This window comes from Glossina fuscipes, unplaced genomic scaffold, assembly GCF_014805625.2.
Source record: "Glossina fuscipes isolate IAEA_lab_2018 unplaced genomic scaffold, Yale_Gfus_2 115, whole genome shotgun sequence".
NCBI lineage: Eukaryota > Metazoa > Arthropoda > Insecta > Diptera > Glossinidae > Glossina > Glossina fuscipes.
The window spans coordinates 1,089,302-1,106,862 of record NW_023998458.1 but is presented as its reverse complement, the minus strand read 5'-3'; the positions used below and the strand labels follow the sequence as shown (position 1 = coordinate 1,106,862).

The 17,561-nt window shown below is 34.2% G+C and overlaps 1 protein-coding gene across 1 annotated transcript in view; it reads right to left on the bottom strand.

The window, feature by feature from the left end:
• Positions 1 to 1,292: 1,292 nt before the first annotated feature.
• Positions 1,293 to 17,561, bottom strand: part of LOC119640124 — a 149,174-nt gene continuing 132,905 nt past the window's right edge. The window contains exons 5-6 of the mRNA XM_038037959.1: positions 8,505 to 8,697; positions 1,293 to 6,033 (exon numbers count right to left, since the gene is read on the bottom strand). Of these exons, the coding sequence (XP_037893887.1) occupies positions 4,284 to 6,033; positions 8,505 to 8,545 (1,791 nt within the window). The 5' untranslated portion in view covers positions 8,546 to 8,697 and the 3' untranslated portion in view covers positions 1,293 to 4,283. The remainder of the gene's footprint in view (positions 6,034 to 8,504; positions 8,698 to 17,561) is intronic.

Here is a 17,561-nt window from a genome sequence, read left to right as displayed (position 1 = left end):
TTCCCGTGGTGAAGCAAAAGTTATTTCCCGATGGTTCTACGAAAATGCAGTAGAGCCACTAGTTGGTCGTGCGCTGCCCCTACTTTACTAAGAAATCACACAATTCAACCTAATGCAGAGGCAGTGATAATTATACAGGTAGAATTATAATATATACAGCGTGTGTGACCGTTAGCAGATATCAATGTCAATACAACTTATAGCTGATAAAGCGTTAAGCAGATTGAATTGACAACAGACACAACTTGCGCCACTTGAAAAATATAACAGATATAATATTCGCAGATACAACCTATAGACAATGTAATCTGTAACCAGCATAACCTCTATAAAATCTCTATAGCAAATAACATAGTCTATATCAGATATATATATATATATATATATATATATAAACCACATCAGGCACAGGTTAACATTGGCATAACCTACAGCTGATATATTATATAGCAGAGACAAGATCGTATAGTGGATGCAACTGATACCAGATAAAAGTCAGAACAAACATAATTCCCAGCCGATAAAACCCACAGCCGGTATAATTCTTAGCTACAAACGAAAACATATATAACGTCTATCTAAGTGCAAACCCTAGCAGATGTAATCGCTAATGGATACAAACCACAGTAGGTATTATCCGTAGCAGATACAAAACAGTTTTTACACACGGTCACGAATCCGGTCCGCGTTCAGTAGCATTATTAGCTTTTTCTCGCTACTTCTAAGCCTATATTAGGTCTATAATTCCTAGCAGATACAATTTATAGCCGATGTGACCAAGAGGGTCTACAGAGTTTACAAAATAAAAACCCGCTATTACCTAGTGGTTAAAAACTAAAGCACATATAATATACGTCTAGATACAAATCCTAGCAAACATAATTCCTAGGGGTCACAAGCTACGATCGTTATAATTCCTTGCAGATACAAACCGTCCGTATAATTTCTAGGTACAAATCAAAGCATATGTCATATGTTCGTAGACGTGAACCCCAACAAATGCAATCTCTAGTAGGTACCAGTCATAGCAGTCATAGTAGATAGAATGCTAGTAAATGGAATTTGTAGCCAATGCAATCTATAGGGTATACAGCGTATAGCGGATAAAATCTATAGCACACGCAATCTTGAGCAGTTCCATAAAGTTTACAAGAAATTGTTAGCTAAAGCTTCAGGTGGTTAGCATAAACGATTGTTTTGCTTTCTTACTTATTTATTGTTAGTTTCTGCAGCACCAAGCCCATCGGTTTATTATTCATGGATGTGAAGAGGATCTTCCACGATATTAATAATTTATGCCATTTAATATAAAGTGAGCCGAAAAGCTTTCTTTACAATACCAATAAACCGATTCAGTAAAGTAATGCGTTGTAGTTTTGCTTGATGCTTGAATAGAGACATAAAAACCAATTTGGGCGATAAAAAGCAGAACAAGTAGATATCTGCGCATTTCTTTCTTTCTTCTGGGTGCAGTTCTTTGCAAGCATTTAAATTTTGAAATTACATACGTGTATGCAAATATTTATGAAGTATCGTACGAAAGGTGTTCTGAAGGTGAAGTGCATACAGCATAGATTTAGCATAAAACGTCATTTTGTCACTTTGTGCAGATGTTCTTTATTATAACTGATTCACATTTGAAAATGCCGATGTTGTTCGCCTATGTTGCCCATAAAATGCAATGATTGCCTTAAAGCGTTTTGTTTTGTAACAATTTTTTGATTTCTTCTTTTTTATTTTTCGCCTGCCTTTACAGCATCACTTTACTGCTTAAGAGTAGTCATTCATGGCGAGATAAATTGTGGTGTAAGAATTACCGAATTATAAATCGATACGTGCTGGCCCATATGTGTATTGGCTATGCAACTAAGAGGGTATTATATCACACTTTGATAGGTTAAGGAGGCTTGAAATAACTACAGAATATGTGTATATGCCTGCTTAAGATCGTTATGTATGAAGATATGCTTATATACGTTTTCATTTGTGCTCGTTATTTTTGTAATACCGCCTTGGATTTGATTTCCTAAGTTAACGTTATTGACCGTTTTTTTTTTTTTCTTCTTCTTTCTACTGTCTGTCGTCTGCTTTGGTCTCTGCCTTTATTATGCTTTCTTTAAAGCAGAAAATTTATGTGTGAAGAATTGTGTCTTCGAGTGAATTTATCGAAGAAAAAGCATATCTCCGCTGCGTTGCTTTATATTATATTAAAAATAATGAACTTCTATGATTGTTGGTTTTCATAAGAATTGTTATTGTTGTTGTTATTGTTCGCTTATCCGTACATATAAACTGCTATGTAAACTTCTCTATTGTCCGCCATCGATAATGACTAAGCTAAAAATGCATGCTTTTCTTTTAAAACTTATTATAGCGGAAAGAGAAAGAAAGAAAAATTGGAAATGAAATTACTTGTCATTAATTTTAATGACACCACATATTGGACATTGGCAGTAAGTAAATCGTAAACTAATGAAGTTCGTTGAAATGTTAGAAAATGTAAAATTGCTTAAAATTGAAGAGTACTTCGTAGCTAATGATCAAAAGAAGAAGAAAATTCTCTTTTGAATTTGAAAGGGTGGCCCGAGACAGAGCTTGTGGTAGAATTCCCATATCCCATAGGAAATCGATGTTGAACGAATTAATTATGAAAGATATGGAGGTGCGAAGCAACTTACAGAATTGAAAGGATTTAGAGCAACATTGAAGCCTAGTAAGACTACAGCAAAATACAACAGAATATGCGTATGATTGGAGAAATTGTCGAACAACTTCGGTTCAACTTTGTCAGTTAAGTGAAAATTGCTTAATAAGTAAAGTTTCACATGTGCGTAGATCATCAGTTGAAGAACAGCGTTACCTATTGCTAATGCAAGACGCAAGTGGCACTGGCTTGGAGGCCAATTTTTGTTATGCAATCTTCCAAGCCAATATGTATAAATTGCACAGTAGTTTGTATATCTATTGGACTCTATTGGAACTGTGCCTTGAACGACTGCAGACTCATATTTGAAACATACGAGGTTCATTTTAAAATTGAATTTTTGGCCACTAACTAAAAGTACATAGCAAAATTATTCGCTGCCCGTATCAATTGTTGCTGTTGTAAGAGTTGTAAAAAGAAATAACAGACGAAGGGACAAGTGAACGGAAAGAGCCGAATGGCAAATCTTATAGGTTATATAGAATTATATATACTCTACACACTTAAATTACATTTTCGGACTTTTAAGACCAGGGGGACAGTGCGCAATTCATTTAAAGTTATGATTAAAAAATTTAGAGGTTAAGTCCGCCTGAGAGCTCGTAGCACGCTATCGAGCTCTTAGAAGGAAAAGAAATAGATTGGTGAACAAGAAAGTAGCTCTTGTGTGTAATAGAAAACTGCGCTAAGGTAACATTCCAAGGGCTTTCCATAAAAGTGCTTTAGTTTTTACACACGGTCACGAATTACCTCTTATAGTCCGTTTCCCGTTCGATAGGAGTATTAGCTTTTTCTCGTTTCTTTTCAGTGTTAGGCCTAGCTGCGCTTAATAAATGCACAACTTCCATGAACGCTCTCCTGTTGGAGGATATTTAACGGTCAACGAGGTCTAAATTTAGGAAACTCCAATTTTCCAATTGGTCCCGTCATAACAAGCCAAAAATTAAGCTTACATGATGCGGTCTAAAAAATAGATCTATGTGATCCGAAGGACGAATTACCATCGTAAAATTCAAAGTGGCATATAAAGCCTTATTTTTGATTAGAACCCTTACAAGAGTAGGGATTCAAATTATAGACCTCTGTGGTCCAAATTCAGTAAGTTTAATTTTTATGTCAAATTATTATTACGAAAGAATTTTCAGTAAGAAGTATTATGGTACTACCTGCAGTTTTTTTTGCTTTTAAACCCGTTGAAGGTCTTTTCAAATTATATGGGGAAAGGAGACTGTTTTCATCATAAAAATACTTCTAACGATAAATTCTCCTGTTCTTGCATGATTTAGTTAATCAATTAATGTTTGCCTGCTGTAAAGTTTATGATGATCGGGACCAAATAATCTTTAGGCGAATTATTGAAAAAAGAAAAAAGCAACTCATGTTAATTAATGTTGTGATATAGCTGGAGGAGCATTTCTCACCTTGACATGTCGTCAAAGAAATTTCATAAAAAATATTTTATAGGCTTCATAAGCTTCTTAACTATCGCGTTCTTAATGAATAATGAACTAGCTATAGATAAGATACTTTTAAATCAATTATGCCACAATGAGAATAGAATTAAGCGTAAATCTTGTTTTTATTGCTTTTCCTCTATCTTACCGTTTCCCGCTACAAAGGCTGCAATGCGTTCTTTTACACTTAAACGTGTGTCCACATCGCATTTGTTACTTGGTTTATTATTTTCTTTCGCAACATCCTGAACATTCCCCTGATTTACCAATAAAGCAGTTCTTTCTGCCAAAGTCAATGGCAATGAGGCTGCTGCTGTTATTGCTGTTGTTGTTGATGGCGTGGTCGGTGTTGTCGATGTTATTATTGGTGTCGTTGCGGTGGACATTGTTAATTCATTAGCAGGACTACGCTTTACCATTGTCGTTTTAATCACAGTTGTTGTTAGTGGTGATGAAGGCGTTGTTGGCTGAGAGCGAAGTGGTGTTGTTGGCGGTGAAATTGTGTCAGCCATTCTGATCGTTTTTAATGACACGGCTGCGGGAGTTTCTATATTTAGAGGCAACGATAGACCACCTTTTTCACATTCAACGACCTGATGACCACTGCCTCCGCCATCGGCACCAACTCCACCACCACCACCACCACCACCACCACCACCGCCAATACTACGTTTACGTTTATTGTTGGTTACATTCGCAATGGTGGCTATTGTCATTTTATTAGTCCGACTAACAAAGGGCTCGGTTGGTTCTCGTAGGCTTTGCTTAAGTTGACAAAAATTGCGGCAGCTTTGATTAAAGCAAAATTGACAGTTACTGTTGCAATATTTGTTGCAATGACTGTTCCTCGATGTTTCCTTACAATTAATGGTTGAATTAAATTCACTTATATTGCTAAGTCTTTGGATTGGAGTTGTTAACGTTGTTGTTTGTTCATCTGTATGTTTTATCGTTTTAGATGTTGGTTTTAACTTAACTTCTAAGTTCGCAGTTGAAGATGTTGTTTTGCGGTTGAAATTCTCACACTTTTCCTCGTCTTCAATTGCGGTAACAAACGATGCTGATATTGTTGCTGTTGTTGTTGTTGTTGCTGTTGTTGATGCTTTTGCTTTGTTGTCCTCATTGCCACTTTGTGTTGAAATCTTTGTGACAATGGATTCTTTAGAGTCGTCGTCAATATCGATTTTTTGTATCGCTGGTTCTTGTTCTTGTACAGTTTTGTGGATGGTTAACGTTTCATCGTATAGGCTTCGATTTGTTAGGCAATTATTGCTAATGGTAGGACAGCTTTCCTCTAGCCGGCCGATTTCACACAAATGTTGTGATTTTTCTTTTACTCTTTTATCTATCGTTTCTAAACGATTTCCGCTATTGTTAACAAGCTCGACAAGATCGTCGTAATCATCATTAGCATCAGTGGTTTTTTGCTCAACTCTTGTTGCATTTATTGTCGCTATTATTTGCCTTGGCTCCTCGCTAATGTCGTTAATGTTGACAATTTGTTGAATTCCAGTTGGATTAAATGTTGTTGCGTTTGTTTTCTTTTTAGCGCATGGCCAACTTTCAGCGCGCTTATAATTTTTCACATTCGCATCAGTTTTATCTAATTTGTCCTGTTCTTCGCTAGTCGACGATGAATCATCAATGAATGTAAAATCGTTATCGACGAATATATTTTTAACGTGCAACGTTTTAGTCAATTTCGGTTGCTTAAGATTATATCGCCTACGATTAGGACAGCAACAGAATTTTGTAGCCTTCGGCGAAGTGGGTGATGAAAGCGGTGGTATTATTGTGACAGCATCTGATGACCATTTCTCTAATAATGCTAACTCACGAGCATTGGACATTGTCATATAGCCATGGAGTACGATTCTGTAACGAAATCAGAAATTGATTAATAGTTGAAAAATTCAATGAACTAAACAACTTAGAAGAATCAAGACAGAGAACAATACTGTTAAGGCTCCGAACAATTTGTGAGCAAGAATTAGAAAATAATATGAAACAATTAATTGATTATGTTCGGGTATGGCGGAATCTTTTATATCCCCTTTCTTATAAAAAAACAAAAAGAAAAACAAGTAAAAAGGCGATGATAACACAAGGCTCACCATTACGTACCCTCTTCATCACTCTACAGTTATTTGAATAACATCTCCTTAGTGATTCAATGGCAATCGTTTTCAATACTGTTCGTATTTGGTTCATATTTTCAGCAAAATGACTCAGAAAGTGTGTCCGTCTGGTATAATGAAAGGCGAGTCTATCGCAAGCCTTTCTCGGCATTGCATTCATCCGCGCAAATGCACAAACTAAAATGTCAACACTCTCTGCTAATGGATAGGAGTGGTCGATGTTTTCCTTCTTTACGGAGATTGCCTATGATCACCCATAGTATATATGTGCAAATTTTTATGTCTACATTTTTTGTAGGGTTTAAGTAGATAGTAAAAAACTTCATTTTTCTCCTTTTTTTTGGTTTCGGAAACAGAGGTATTTTCATGCCCTTTGACTGATTTTAGCCGATTTCAAAACCAATATGCGCGCAATAACTTCCAATGTTTTTACACGTTTTGAATGTTTACCATAGAAACGCGCAGACGCTGATAAACGAAAGAACAGGGATTATACATCTTTTGTAGGGCCCTTACAGTTTTCTTCTGTGCGTTGCAGACGTTATAAATAACATGACGAAAATATCCATTTTTTTTTACTGTTGTAGAGGTGGCCTCAAGTTACGTTGTACTGTGCGTATGTACGATTTCGACCATTGAAATATCAATGTGTTATCGAATTTGAAACCGATATTCTGACATTTGCAATTACGCGTATGAACCAATCAAAATCACGGACATTGGCAGACGGACGGATAGACAGTTCTATATGCATTTCATATCTGATATCGGTAAAGAACATTTGAATTTTTTGGATCCTTGTAGATTTGTTTTTGCAAACGTTTTGACAAAATGAATGAGGCCGCTATCCTTCTTTGATGATCGGCCTACATTGACTTCTTGGCTGCTATCCTTAAATGATGTGTAACATTAAGGGCAAAACAATTTGTCCAGCATAATGCTCGTATAACGTATCGTATTTACATATCGTATATATTTACCCTACTCATTAAACTGCGTGTAAGAGAATATTTTTAATCGAACCTTTGGATTGGTTTTAAAAATTAAAAACTATATCTATGTGTATTTATATTTAATATTCATATGTATAATATACATGAAACAAATAGAAGCATTATAGTAGACAGGGCTCAACGCTAAATACCCTACACTGCCATACAGTTATTCATATAGCAAGTCTTCAAAATAAGACTTTATATTGGAAGTGATCGATCCCAACCACATTCAATAAAATTTGACTTTGGGCCAAAAGACGTCAGTGTACTAAATTTCATCAAAATATCTCAATTAACATGCGGCCTGTATGTTGAGTAGAAAAACAGAAGACAGGCAAACGGACGGAGAGACAGACAAGAATTATTTTCTGAATCAATAGATTTAATAAAAGATATGTCTGAGCGTTGCTTAACACACCCTTGCACCACAAGTGGTATAGGGTACAAATAGTTTTCTATATTAACCGCGGACGAGCAGTTGCAAAAATTATAAGCAAATTTTCAAAGATTTGAAAGAAATTTTTAAAGACCGTTGCCTTTTGAATAAGTAATATAACCACTGGTTTCCGTGAAAGTCTCACATACGCATATCAATTTATATAATATAATAAGGCGGTACATAAAGAGAGCTAAACACAAGGCTATATGCTGCACACAAGCCAATTAAAAGCAATCGCAAAATTTGTAAAATAATTGTATTTTATGACCCCGGCACATATGGTTAAACATAAATAAACGAAAATTAAATGATATTTACATGACCAATAAAACAAGAAGCATACATCAAAATAATAGAAAAAAGAAATTGAGGAAAAAAAAAATAAAAACGCCACCAAGGAAGAGAAAAAAAATTTGCATATTTAATGGATATGTGTCTCTGCACGTCTGGCATAGAGGATAGTATTAATAAATTTGTGTGTGTGTGTTCATGTCGGTAAAACATGTGGAAATTAAAACGAAATGAAATGAAAATTTGTCGATGAATTGCCAGATTACGAGGTAAAAACAAATCAACTTTAGTTCAGCAGCCGTGGACCGATAGAGTAAAAGCGTGCTGAAAAACATTGGTTGCGGTGAATTAATTTTCCTGGCGGCCAATAACGTATTAATCACACTCATGTATGTAAATACAAAGTGTTAGACATATAGCCTCAGCCTTGTGTATGCTTGCTTGTACCAAAAAAAACAAAAAGAAAAGGAAACGCTAACTAACACTTGACTGTTAATGGGATCTACCATCACATTACATGGCATAGCGACGGGTTAAGTGTCTCTTTGGCAACGTTGCAACAGTCTTGTCGGCGAAAAATGCTTGTTGCAGCTACCTGTTGCAAATGCCCCCCAGCCAACGAATATCATCTTAGTCTAGTTGTGATAGCTGTGTTGTAGCCGCTCTCTCAGTAAAACTAAAAAAAATAAATAAAAACAAATTAAATAGAAAATAAAGCCGACACTCTATTGACCAGCAATAGTAAGTCATAAACAAGACCAGCAGTCAGTTAAGCAAGCAACCAACGAACCAACCAGTCAGCCAGTCAGACAGCTAACCAGAGCCAAGGTGAAACATTACAAGACCATACAAGGCTGCAGGTTTCTATATATATATATATATATATTTTTTTTTTTTTTGATCATTTCTTTCTATTCATTACCTCACAAATATGTGCGAATTTTTTTTTTTTTCTTTTTGTGTAATTTTTTAGTTGTTTTGCTCTTCATTTTTTCAACGCTCTCTATGTGCAGCGAAGGCAATTAAATGACTCAGACCTCATGCTGTTATTGCGCACACTTAATCATTCATCGACACATATTTTCTATGCAAAAAAAAAAAAATTTATATATTTTATGTAAAATGCTTAAGGCTTTTTTAACCATTTCTAAATTACAGAAAATATATTGAAAAACTAAATAAATTAACTAATAAATTATAAGGGCTTGCAAAGCCTTTCCTTTCCTTTCCTTCACTTTTCTTTCATATATATTTTAATCATTTTCATCGATTTTCATATGGAATTTTTCGTAGTGTATGCTATAGTCTTTCTACACATCTATGACTAATTGCACCGCGATGCGATACACAGATGGCGTTGCAATCATTATAAATAACTGACATGCGCAATCCTTAGTGAATTTTCGCGTTCTCTTCATACTTTTTAACATGCAACTTACGGTTTCTATTACCATTAATTTAGTAAGCGACCATTTGCGCCTAGTGCGGTGCGGTGCGGTGTTAGCAAGTGCGACTTCAATGATATCTTTGATAATATTTAATTTTCAACTATTTGTAACGATTTTCTACGCGTATTAAGACCGTTGCGGTTATCATAAAGTTTCCCGACTTTATGAGTAACACAAGTGTAATATGATACGGTTTTATTAATTCTCTTTCTTTTTTGGAATGATTTCGCACACTTGTCGAAAATTTACTATCTGTTGAATCTGTGAAGAATGAGTAAAGAGTTTTTCTTTTCTTTTCCTTTTTTTTCTTGTTGAAGAAATAGGGGCGTGGAGAAATTTTTGAAAAACATGCAAAAAACCGCGACTCAAATGAAATCCAAAGTGAAATGTAAATCAATTTAGTTTAATTTCTCCGTCTGGTTTCCTTCCATTTCGCAGATTCTGTATAAAAGTAAAAAATCTCAATTTACTTTTAACTTTGGAATTTTTCATTAAACTAAGTAGAGAAAAATCGAGAAAATCAAACAAAATAAAACAAAACCTTTTTCCTCGACTTTGTTTTTTTCACCGAATGCACTTGTTTAAGGAATGCATTTGTTTAAGCTTAGAAGAACATTACTTTTCCAAAGCTAAGGTCAGCTCCCAGAAAGTAAACCTGGAGAGAGACTATCTTGCCACTAGAGTAAATCAGATCTTATAAATGAAATTAATGCACAGGTTGCACTCATTTTCCAAGTGAAGTGGATTCACGGTGCTCAGAGATCGCAATATTTGTGGTGGAGATCAATATTTCTATAGAGAGAGTAAGCATTAAGATCGCCATTCGTTTGCATTTATGTTCTTTCGTCTTCTTAGTATTGCTCCTGTTTAGGGTCTCAACATCTTGAGTCACTCCTTTTAACTTACTTTGTAACCCTGAAAGCAGTCATTCCTCATAAAAGAAATCGATGTACGCATGTTTCGACCTCTGTTTCCTTTGCTTCACACAAAGCTCGTAAGGTATAGAGACTGAAGCTTTTATAGTGCCTAAGCAAGCAGAGCCTTGTTTGCACCTATTTATTTTATTTCTTCATCATGGTTTGTCACTGTTTCAGGGCTCGATTGCTTGGATCACTTTTTTTCATCATGCTTCTACACAGCTTGTTTCTTTTTTTATATTCCCTAAACGTGTAACACGATTACGGCCAGAAAGGAGCGGGATAGCATGTCCCTGAAGCCTAGTGCGTGCCTTCACTACTACTACACTACAACTAAACAAGCTCCACCGCACGGGGATTTGAAGCTGCGATCATCGACCTATCTCACCGTCTACTCATGGGTATAGTCGGTTTACAACTCTCGCTGTATATATTCGAGGTCTTGATGTACTTGTTTTCATGGTGATAGTTTTTCAACCAAATTACACGGCAGCTGGTGTAGAAATGTTCGCCCTTTGACCATGAGCCTCACGTTTTCCTCACAGTCCTAATACCAGCAACCAATAGGAACTGCTCGAGATATAAAGCAGGTTTATCGATTAACTAAAAACTGAAAAGTTTGTCCAATATTGCTAACACGAGCGAGCTTTAGGGACTGCTTTTTGCAGATTTAAGCAAGACTTAGCAAAAAAGAAAACAAGACGAACGAGGGAGGTAACTTACATGTCTTTTGTGAGCTTCGTACTCCCTAGTCTAATGGTTGAATGGAAAAGGAAGCTTCGCATTGACAAACAGTACTTCCTCTGAAGCGTGCGATTAAAAATTTTGAGCGAAAATAAATGTTCTTCCACTAAAGAGGATTTTTAGGAATCTTAGGAAGTTAACTTAGTTACTTGTACACACACATAGAGTGCTTCAAAACTTTAGCTCTAGCTTCGTCACCATCTAAAAGGCGTTTTCTGCAATAATGGATAAAATACAAATGAATGTTAAAAATATCATATCGTAAATATTGGGAGATTATTGATTTGAGATTACGTGCAGTCTAAAGTGAAGAATCGTTTCCGCCCTACAATGTGCACTGTCCGTAAACCTCAAGTGAATGTTGGCTTACTTTCATCTTCTTCAAGAGTTTGAGCTTTCCGTAATCAGTTTGTAATTGAATGGTAAACATGCAAACACGCAAACACACACAAACCCACACAAATAATGACCTAATACCGCATAATAATAATAATAATAACAATTTAAGATTTGTGCACATATGTGTATAATTATTAGCAAACCACATGTACATAAATAATTATTAAATTGGAAAAAAAAACTACTTGGTAAAGTCACGTACACCGTATTGTATACTGTACAGTAATGCAAAAGTTCCAGCGAATAATTTCTATGAATAAAGTATCGTGTATACATATATATATTGTAGCATAATAAAAAGTTCACACTAAGCAGAACTTTAGTGCTTCTTGCATGTTGGTTAAAGTTAGAAAGCCTTCGCAAATAGTTTCTCTCTTACTATTGGCGTAAGCTAAGTAGAGTGAAAATTGCTTTCTACTTGGGTTTGAATTTTGCAAAATTTTAAGAAATTACCTCTTAAAATGGACCGATGTACCTTTCGTTTAAAAGTATTTTCTGCCACAGCATAAAAATTTCAATCTGACTAACACCTGGTCTCAAGTTTTAAGAATAGTCTTGTGTAACCTTGTTATTCACACAAATTATTATTATTATTATTGTTATTATTATTTTTAAAAAACTTTAAATCATTTTTATTAACATTGCATATAAAATTTAATTAACTAAATCCATTAAGAGTTATTTGGGAAAAACAATTGCCCCTATATGGCATTATTTAGGTAATAAAAATTTACTGCTTTTGCAAAAACTGACATTATAAGCAAAAAAAAAAAAAAGAAAAAAAAAAAAAAAAAATAAAAAATCATTAATATTATTATTAGTTGTTTACTTTTCTGAAATAACCGGATATCCACCCAAAAAAAGCAAAACTAGTAGTAGTTAACATTATCATTAAAGTTTTTTTTTCTTTCGGATTTTTTTTTATTTATTTATTTATTTTCCTTTTTTTAATATTTTTTTAGCTATAGTTTGTTTTTTACGTAAAGTTTGTCTCAACAGAAACTGCTGGCACTGCATACTAATCACTTTAAAATATTCGGTTATAAATCACTCGTTTTGGTACTTTGTCACTTATTCCCCAGTCTCTCTCTCTCTCTCGTTTATCGTTCAATTTAATAATAGTAATAACCACAAATAAATAAAGTAAAGATTTTTATAGCAGAGCGGCGATTTAAAAACAAAAAATATATACATTTTTTTTGTTTAATTTTTTCATTTAATTAACGACGCAATTTTTTTTTTTTTTTTCTTTTTTTGCATTAAAAATTTTCATTTAGAAAAGAATTTGTGTTATGTTGTTTTTATATAATTAAATGTCAAATAATAAATAACGCGTTTGTATACATGTTTGTTTGCAAATATATATATCGTTAGTACGTCGTTGTTTATTATTATTATTACTTTTGTAAGCTATTAGCAATAAAGTGGATATTGAAATATTTAATTTAATTGAGGAATTGTTTTTATTCATTTCTAAAGTGTTTGTATCTCGTCAGTGAAAAGTTGCTGATAATTAAAATGTTATTGATTTTAAAGCGAATTCGATCGACAAGTTGAGAGATGCATAACGATTGAATCAGCATTCAGATAGACAGATAGATATACGATCTTATGTGAAAAATTGCAAATAGAATTTTAAGCTGTGTGAAGAAAGCACAAAGACTATTTTTATATAAACGGTATCGACACCTGGCCTAATTAATTTAAATAAAATTGAAAGTCACTCCGACTTAGCGAGACAATATAACCTCCTTATAATAATAAAAAAGCTTTCTTTGAATGCGGCTTTCCTAACGGAGTTATGTATAGGGTCGAAAAAGGCCTATAGAAGAATAAACTGCTAGTTAGTCTTATCCATCTTCTTCTTTATGCTGGTGGGCTTCGCGCGGTGCACAATTTCCAATCATGGTGAGAAATTTAAAAAAAAAGTCTATGAACTTTGGGTTCATAGTCGACTTTTTTCTATTTTTTCCTTTTTAAGGATCAAACTCTTGTGTTCGCCTTGCTTTGCCCTGCTTTTTCACGAGAATAGAAAAAAGCTCAGAAGTGAGTACGTGACTAAAAAAGTGTGCGCTACTTTCTATGAATTTGTAGATGACGAAGAAAACAAATGTCAACGAGAAAAAGATAAAGCAGTCAATTAAACGAGAGGCTTGAAGTAAGGCAAGCATAATGGAAAGCAAAGGAAGGAAGGAAGAAAAGAAAGGAGGAACGTGAAAAAAGTACAAAACAAATTAAGAAGTAGTGGGGGCGGGCGTTTGTCTCAAAATCTTCTCCCTTGCGAAAAAGTCACTATAGAGCATCCTTACACATAATTATTCTATCACAGCGTTTTTAGAACTTATTGATGTCGTAGTCCCGAAAGCAGTTTGAGTCGGCTAGTTCTTCGCGTAGCACTTCCTCTAAAGCAAAGAGCCTTTTCGGCAGAAAACGATTTAAAGCGATTAAATAAAAAAGAAAAAAAATTGCAAGAGAAAACAAGTACCTCGATAACTGGACATAACGCCTTCTTGAGCATATTGCTTCAAGCCAATTTCAGATTAGAATGGCTCATATACTTATGCCATGGAAGACTTCGTTTGTGAGCTTTTGAGTACACATTACCCCCTAGGAATTCCCTGGATATGAACTCGAGTAATTTTTCGCTTACTGGCTCTAATGTACCACACGCTGGAAGAAACGGCTTTTCTCTGTCCCTCTACACGGTTACCGTAAATACTATCAATAAAGTTTCACCAATAAATATACAGTAAACTCCATCCTTCTTGCTATAAACGTATTTCCTATATGTGGTATAATCATCACTTGGGCCTTGTAATAAGTGTAAAGAGGAAATTGCATTCCATTTATCCCTCTGTTACTCATTTTTTAAAATAATTTTTATATCATATACGATAACGATTATTACCTTCGTTTTTTTTTGAAAGCTAAAGAAAAAATCGGAATTCTTTTGCAATGAATTTGCGGACCTTTTTTGAACATTTTATGTACATTTAGCCTGACAGACGGTTAATGGATTCTCTCACGCATTAAAATTAAACAGTAGGAAAGAAACTAAAAACTGAGAATAAAATCGCGGGTAGGTAAGCAGCAGCAAGAAGATACCAAGCAAACGCAAACGAAACAAGTGAAGGTACGAAAAGCTGACGAATTTGAAATTTTTCAAATCACTTGGACTTGAAAGTGTAGGTACTTGAAAAGTGTAGGTAACAATGATGAAAATCGTACTGATATCGATATAAGATTTGATTAAAAAACTTAGAGGAAGTAATGGTTTAGTTATAGCCTTCAGTTGTCTGCCTTCAATTATCTCCTAGTTTAATAGTAATTCTCAGCTATGCAACCAACTCCGTACCGCTGGATATAAATGGCGTTCCTGCTGAAACACTCCGGGATTTTTCGGACCAATGACTGTTAACGGATTTTGTAAAATTTGTAAAAGTCAACGGAACGATTGTTTTTGTGAATATCTGGACATGTACTCGTGTGCCTACGCGGTGATTAGTAGTATACCGTCAACCTTATTTATAATATAGAAAGTTTTATTCAAATGATTAGATAAATGATTTATTATTTAAAAGTATGACGTTATTTGGAATTTATTTCGTTTAGTGACAGTTAAATGACTTAAATAATATAATTTTAGAAAATATTTTTACCCCTTTGAATATTCATTTCGTGTAATCTTACGTTGACATAGTGCGCATGCTTTTTGTAGCTATTTGTAAAAATGAACAGAAAATATATTGGAATTCTCTCTTTAAGTTACATGTTAAAATAAATATTTCTCCAGTCTAGACTTTATCGATACAATATGTGCTACGTGCTTAGGATGATCAAACTGAAGACATAAAATGCATTATAAACGAATGAAATTAACTTATTTTTATTTTTCGTATATTTCATGGACAGACCATGACTTAGGGCAAACTATTAATTTGAAACTTGTCAGTCAGTAGAATATCGGTCATCTTCATGGGCTATTGTTGTTTTCTTTTATTTGCAATTTCACAAAAAACCACTGAATACTGATTAAATGACTTTTTAAAATCTTTATTGTTATCAGGTTTGTGTTTTTCAAACGGGAATTGTTTTGTAGAAAGTACGCGCTTATCATGTGAGAATGAAAAAAACGATAATATTTATCACACCTGATGATTGTGGACTTTTAAGAAGTCAAGCGCTGCTCACTAAGTGCCTGTCTCATCGAGGCGAACACAAATGTCAGTTGGAACAGGTCGAGTTTGGCGAGCAAGTCGCATGGTCCGGTACTTCTCAGTTGATTGCTCCGAACGTATAGTAGCCGGTTTTGCAATATGGATGGATGGACGGATGCCATGCAAAAAAGAAAAAAAAAAACAACGAAAACTTTCTAGGGTTTTCTAGGTTATTCACGTACTTCTTATTCGACTCAAACCCGTAGAGCATCACATGGCTCTTGCTGATCTACGAAAAATTTATCATGTGAAACCTTAAGTTAGTAGACAATCGCTCGAATTAGTTGAGAGATTAAAAATTTTTTTTTTTTCTATAGTTTACATAACGAAATCAAGTGCATGGAACTTTTAATGCTCCATGTAGTGATCTGGCTTTGTTGGAATGCAGCTCCAAACGGCATTGAATTTTTTTGATCTGAAATTTTCCGAGCAAATTAAAAGTATAAGTTACTAAACAGCATATGATTACAAAACAAGATATAGAATACTATTTATCAACTGAAAGATGCTCTTGTTACTATTTTTTTTTTTTTTGCAAGAAGATAAATTAATTAATCTGTTAATTAGTTTAATAATAGCTTTGATCCATAGCAAATCCTCACATGATTATATAGAGAATCATGATTTTCCATGTTAGAGTAGTGTGTGTAGCTTTAAAGCCGCTTCATTACTAAAAGTGGTCGTTTCATTCATTTTATTATTGATGAAAAACCTTGAAGGCAAAATTTCTTTCAGTAAACATTTGTAGCGAAAAGTTTACGATGAATAAATGTTTGTATTTTCTCTTTGCCATAAACGGCTGATGCTTAGCCGCACATGCGGCAGCTTTCTTCGTGTGGTAACTCTGACGAATGGCTATTCAAAAAAAAGTTAACTTCACAGGCCGGCCGTAAACACACTTTTTGAGATTTATTTGCTTAATTAACGAAAACAATCAATGCATTGTCTTTTCCTTTTCTCTTTTAACAGCACGTTGCAATTGAAAATTAACTTAAACACGAATTGTTTCCATTTTCTCTTTTTAGTTATTAAGAAGAGAGAAAAATGAAAAGAAAAACATAATAAAATCTTTTTAAGCTTCTGTACGCTTAACTCAAATGATTGTACGCTTGACGTGTTTCCGTTTTCCATAAGTTAAAGATGTCAGTTAATTCGGCTTAAACAAAGGTTAATGGGGAATATTAAGAAAAGGCCTTAGAGGCCACATATCATCGGTTTATAACTAACCATTGATCTCTTTGGGCAGCGATTATTCAACTTGATTACAGTTTACACACAAATACGCATGCAATAATTCATTTATCCCCTCGAGAGAGTGATTACCTTAAAGGTAGAAACAAATAAGCAAAAAAGTGGTGGTAAGCGGTAATGCCGTCTGTCAGCCGTTTAACTATTTCTCGCCATTACATTTGTTTTTGAATTTTTTATTTTCGTACCTCTGTCCGTTGCATTTACAATACAAATTGCATTTATAAAATGCCAATCACATAATGCTGGTCATACGATTGTGCATTCATTCATTCGTTCATTCAATCGATATGTCCGCTGGTTAATAAGCAGCCAGTTGCCCATGTCAAGAAGGCGAGAGAGAAGGAGAGACTATTTTCGTAAGTGCGTTAAATTTCGTTAAATGTCTACCTTCCTCTTAACTGTCAATGCAGAATATATATGTATATATATATATATATATATATATATATATGTAAATATATTTTGTCTATTTTTTTATTTATTTTCGGTGTTTTATTTTTTTTTTTGTTTTTTATTTTTGAATATCCCAATAAAAAGAAAAAGAAATCGTAGAAAATCTGCTTA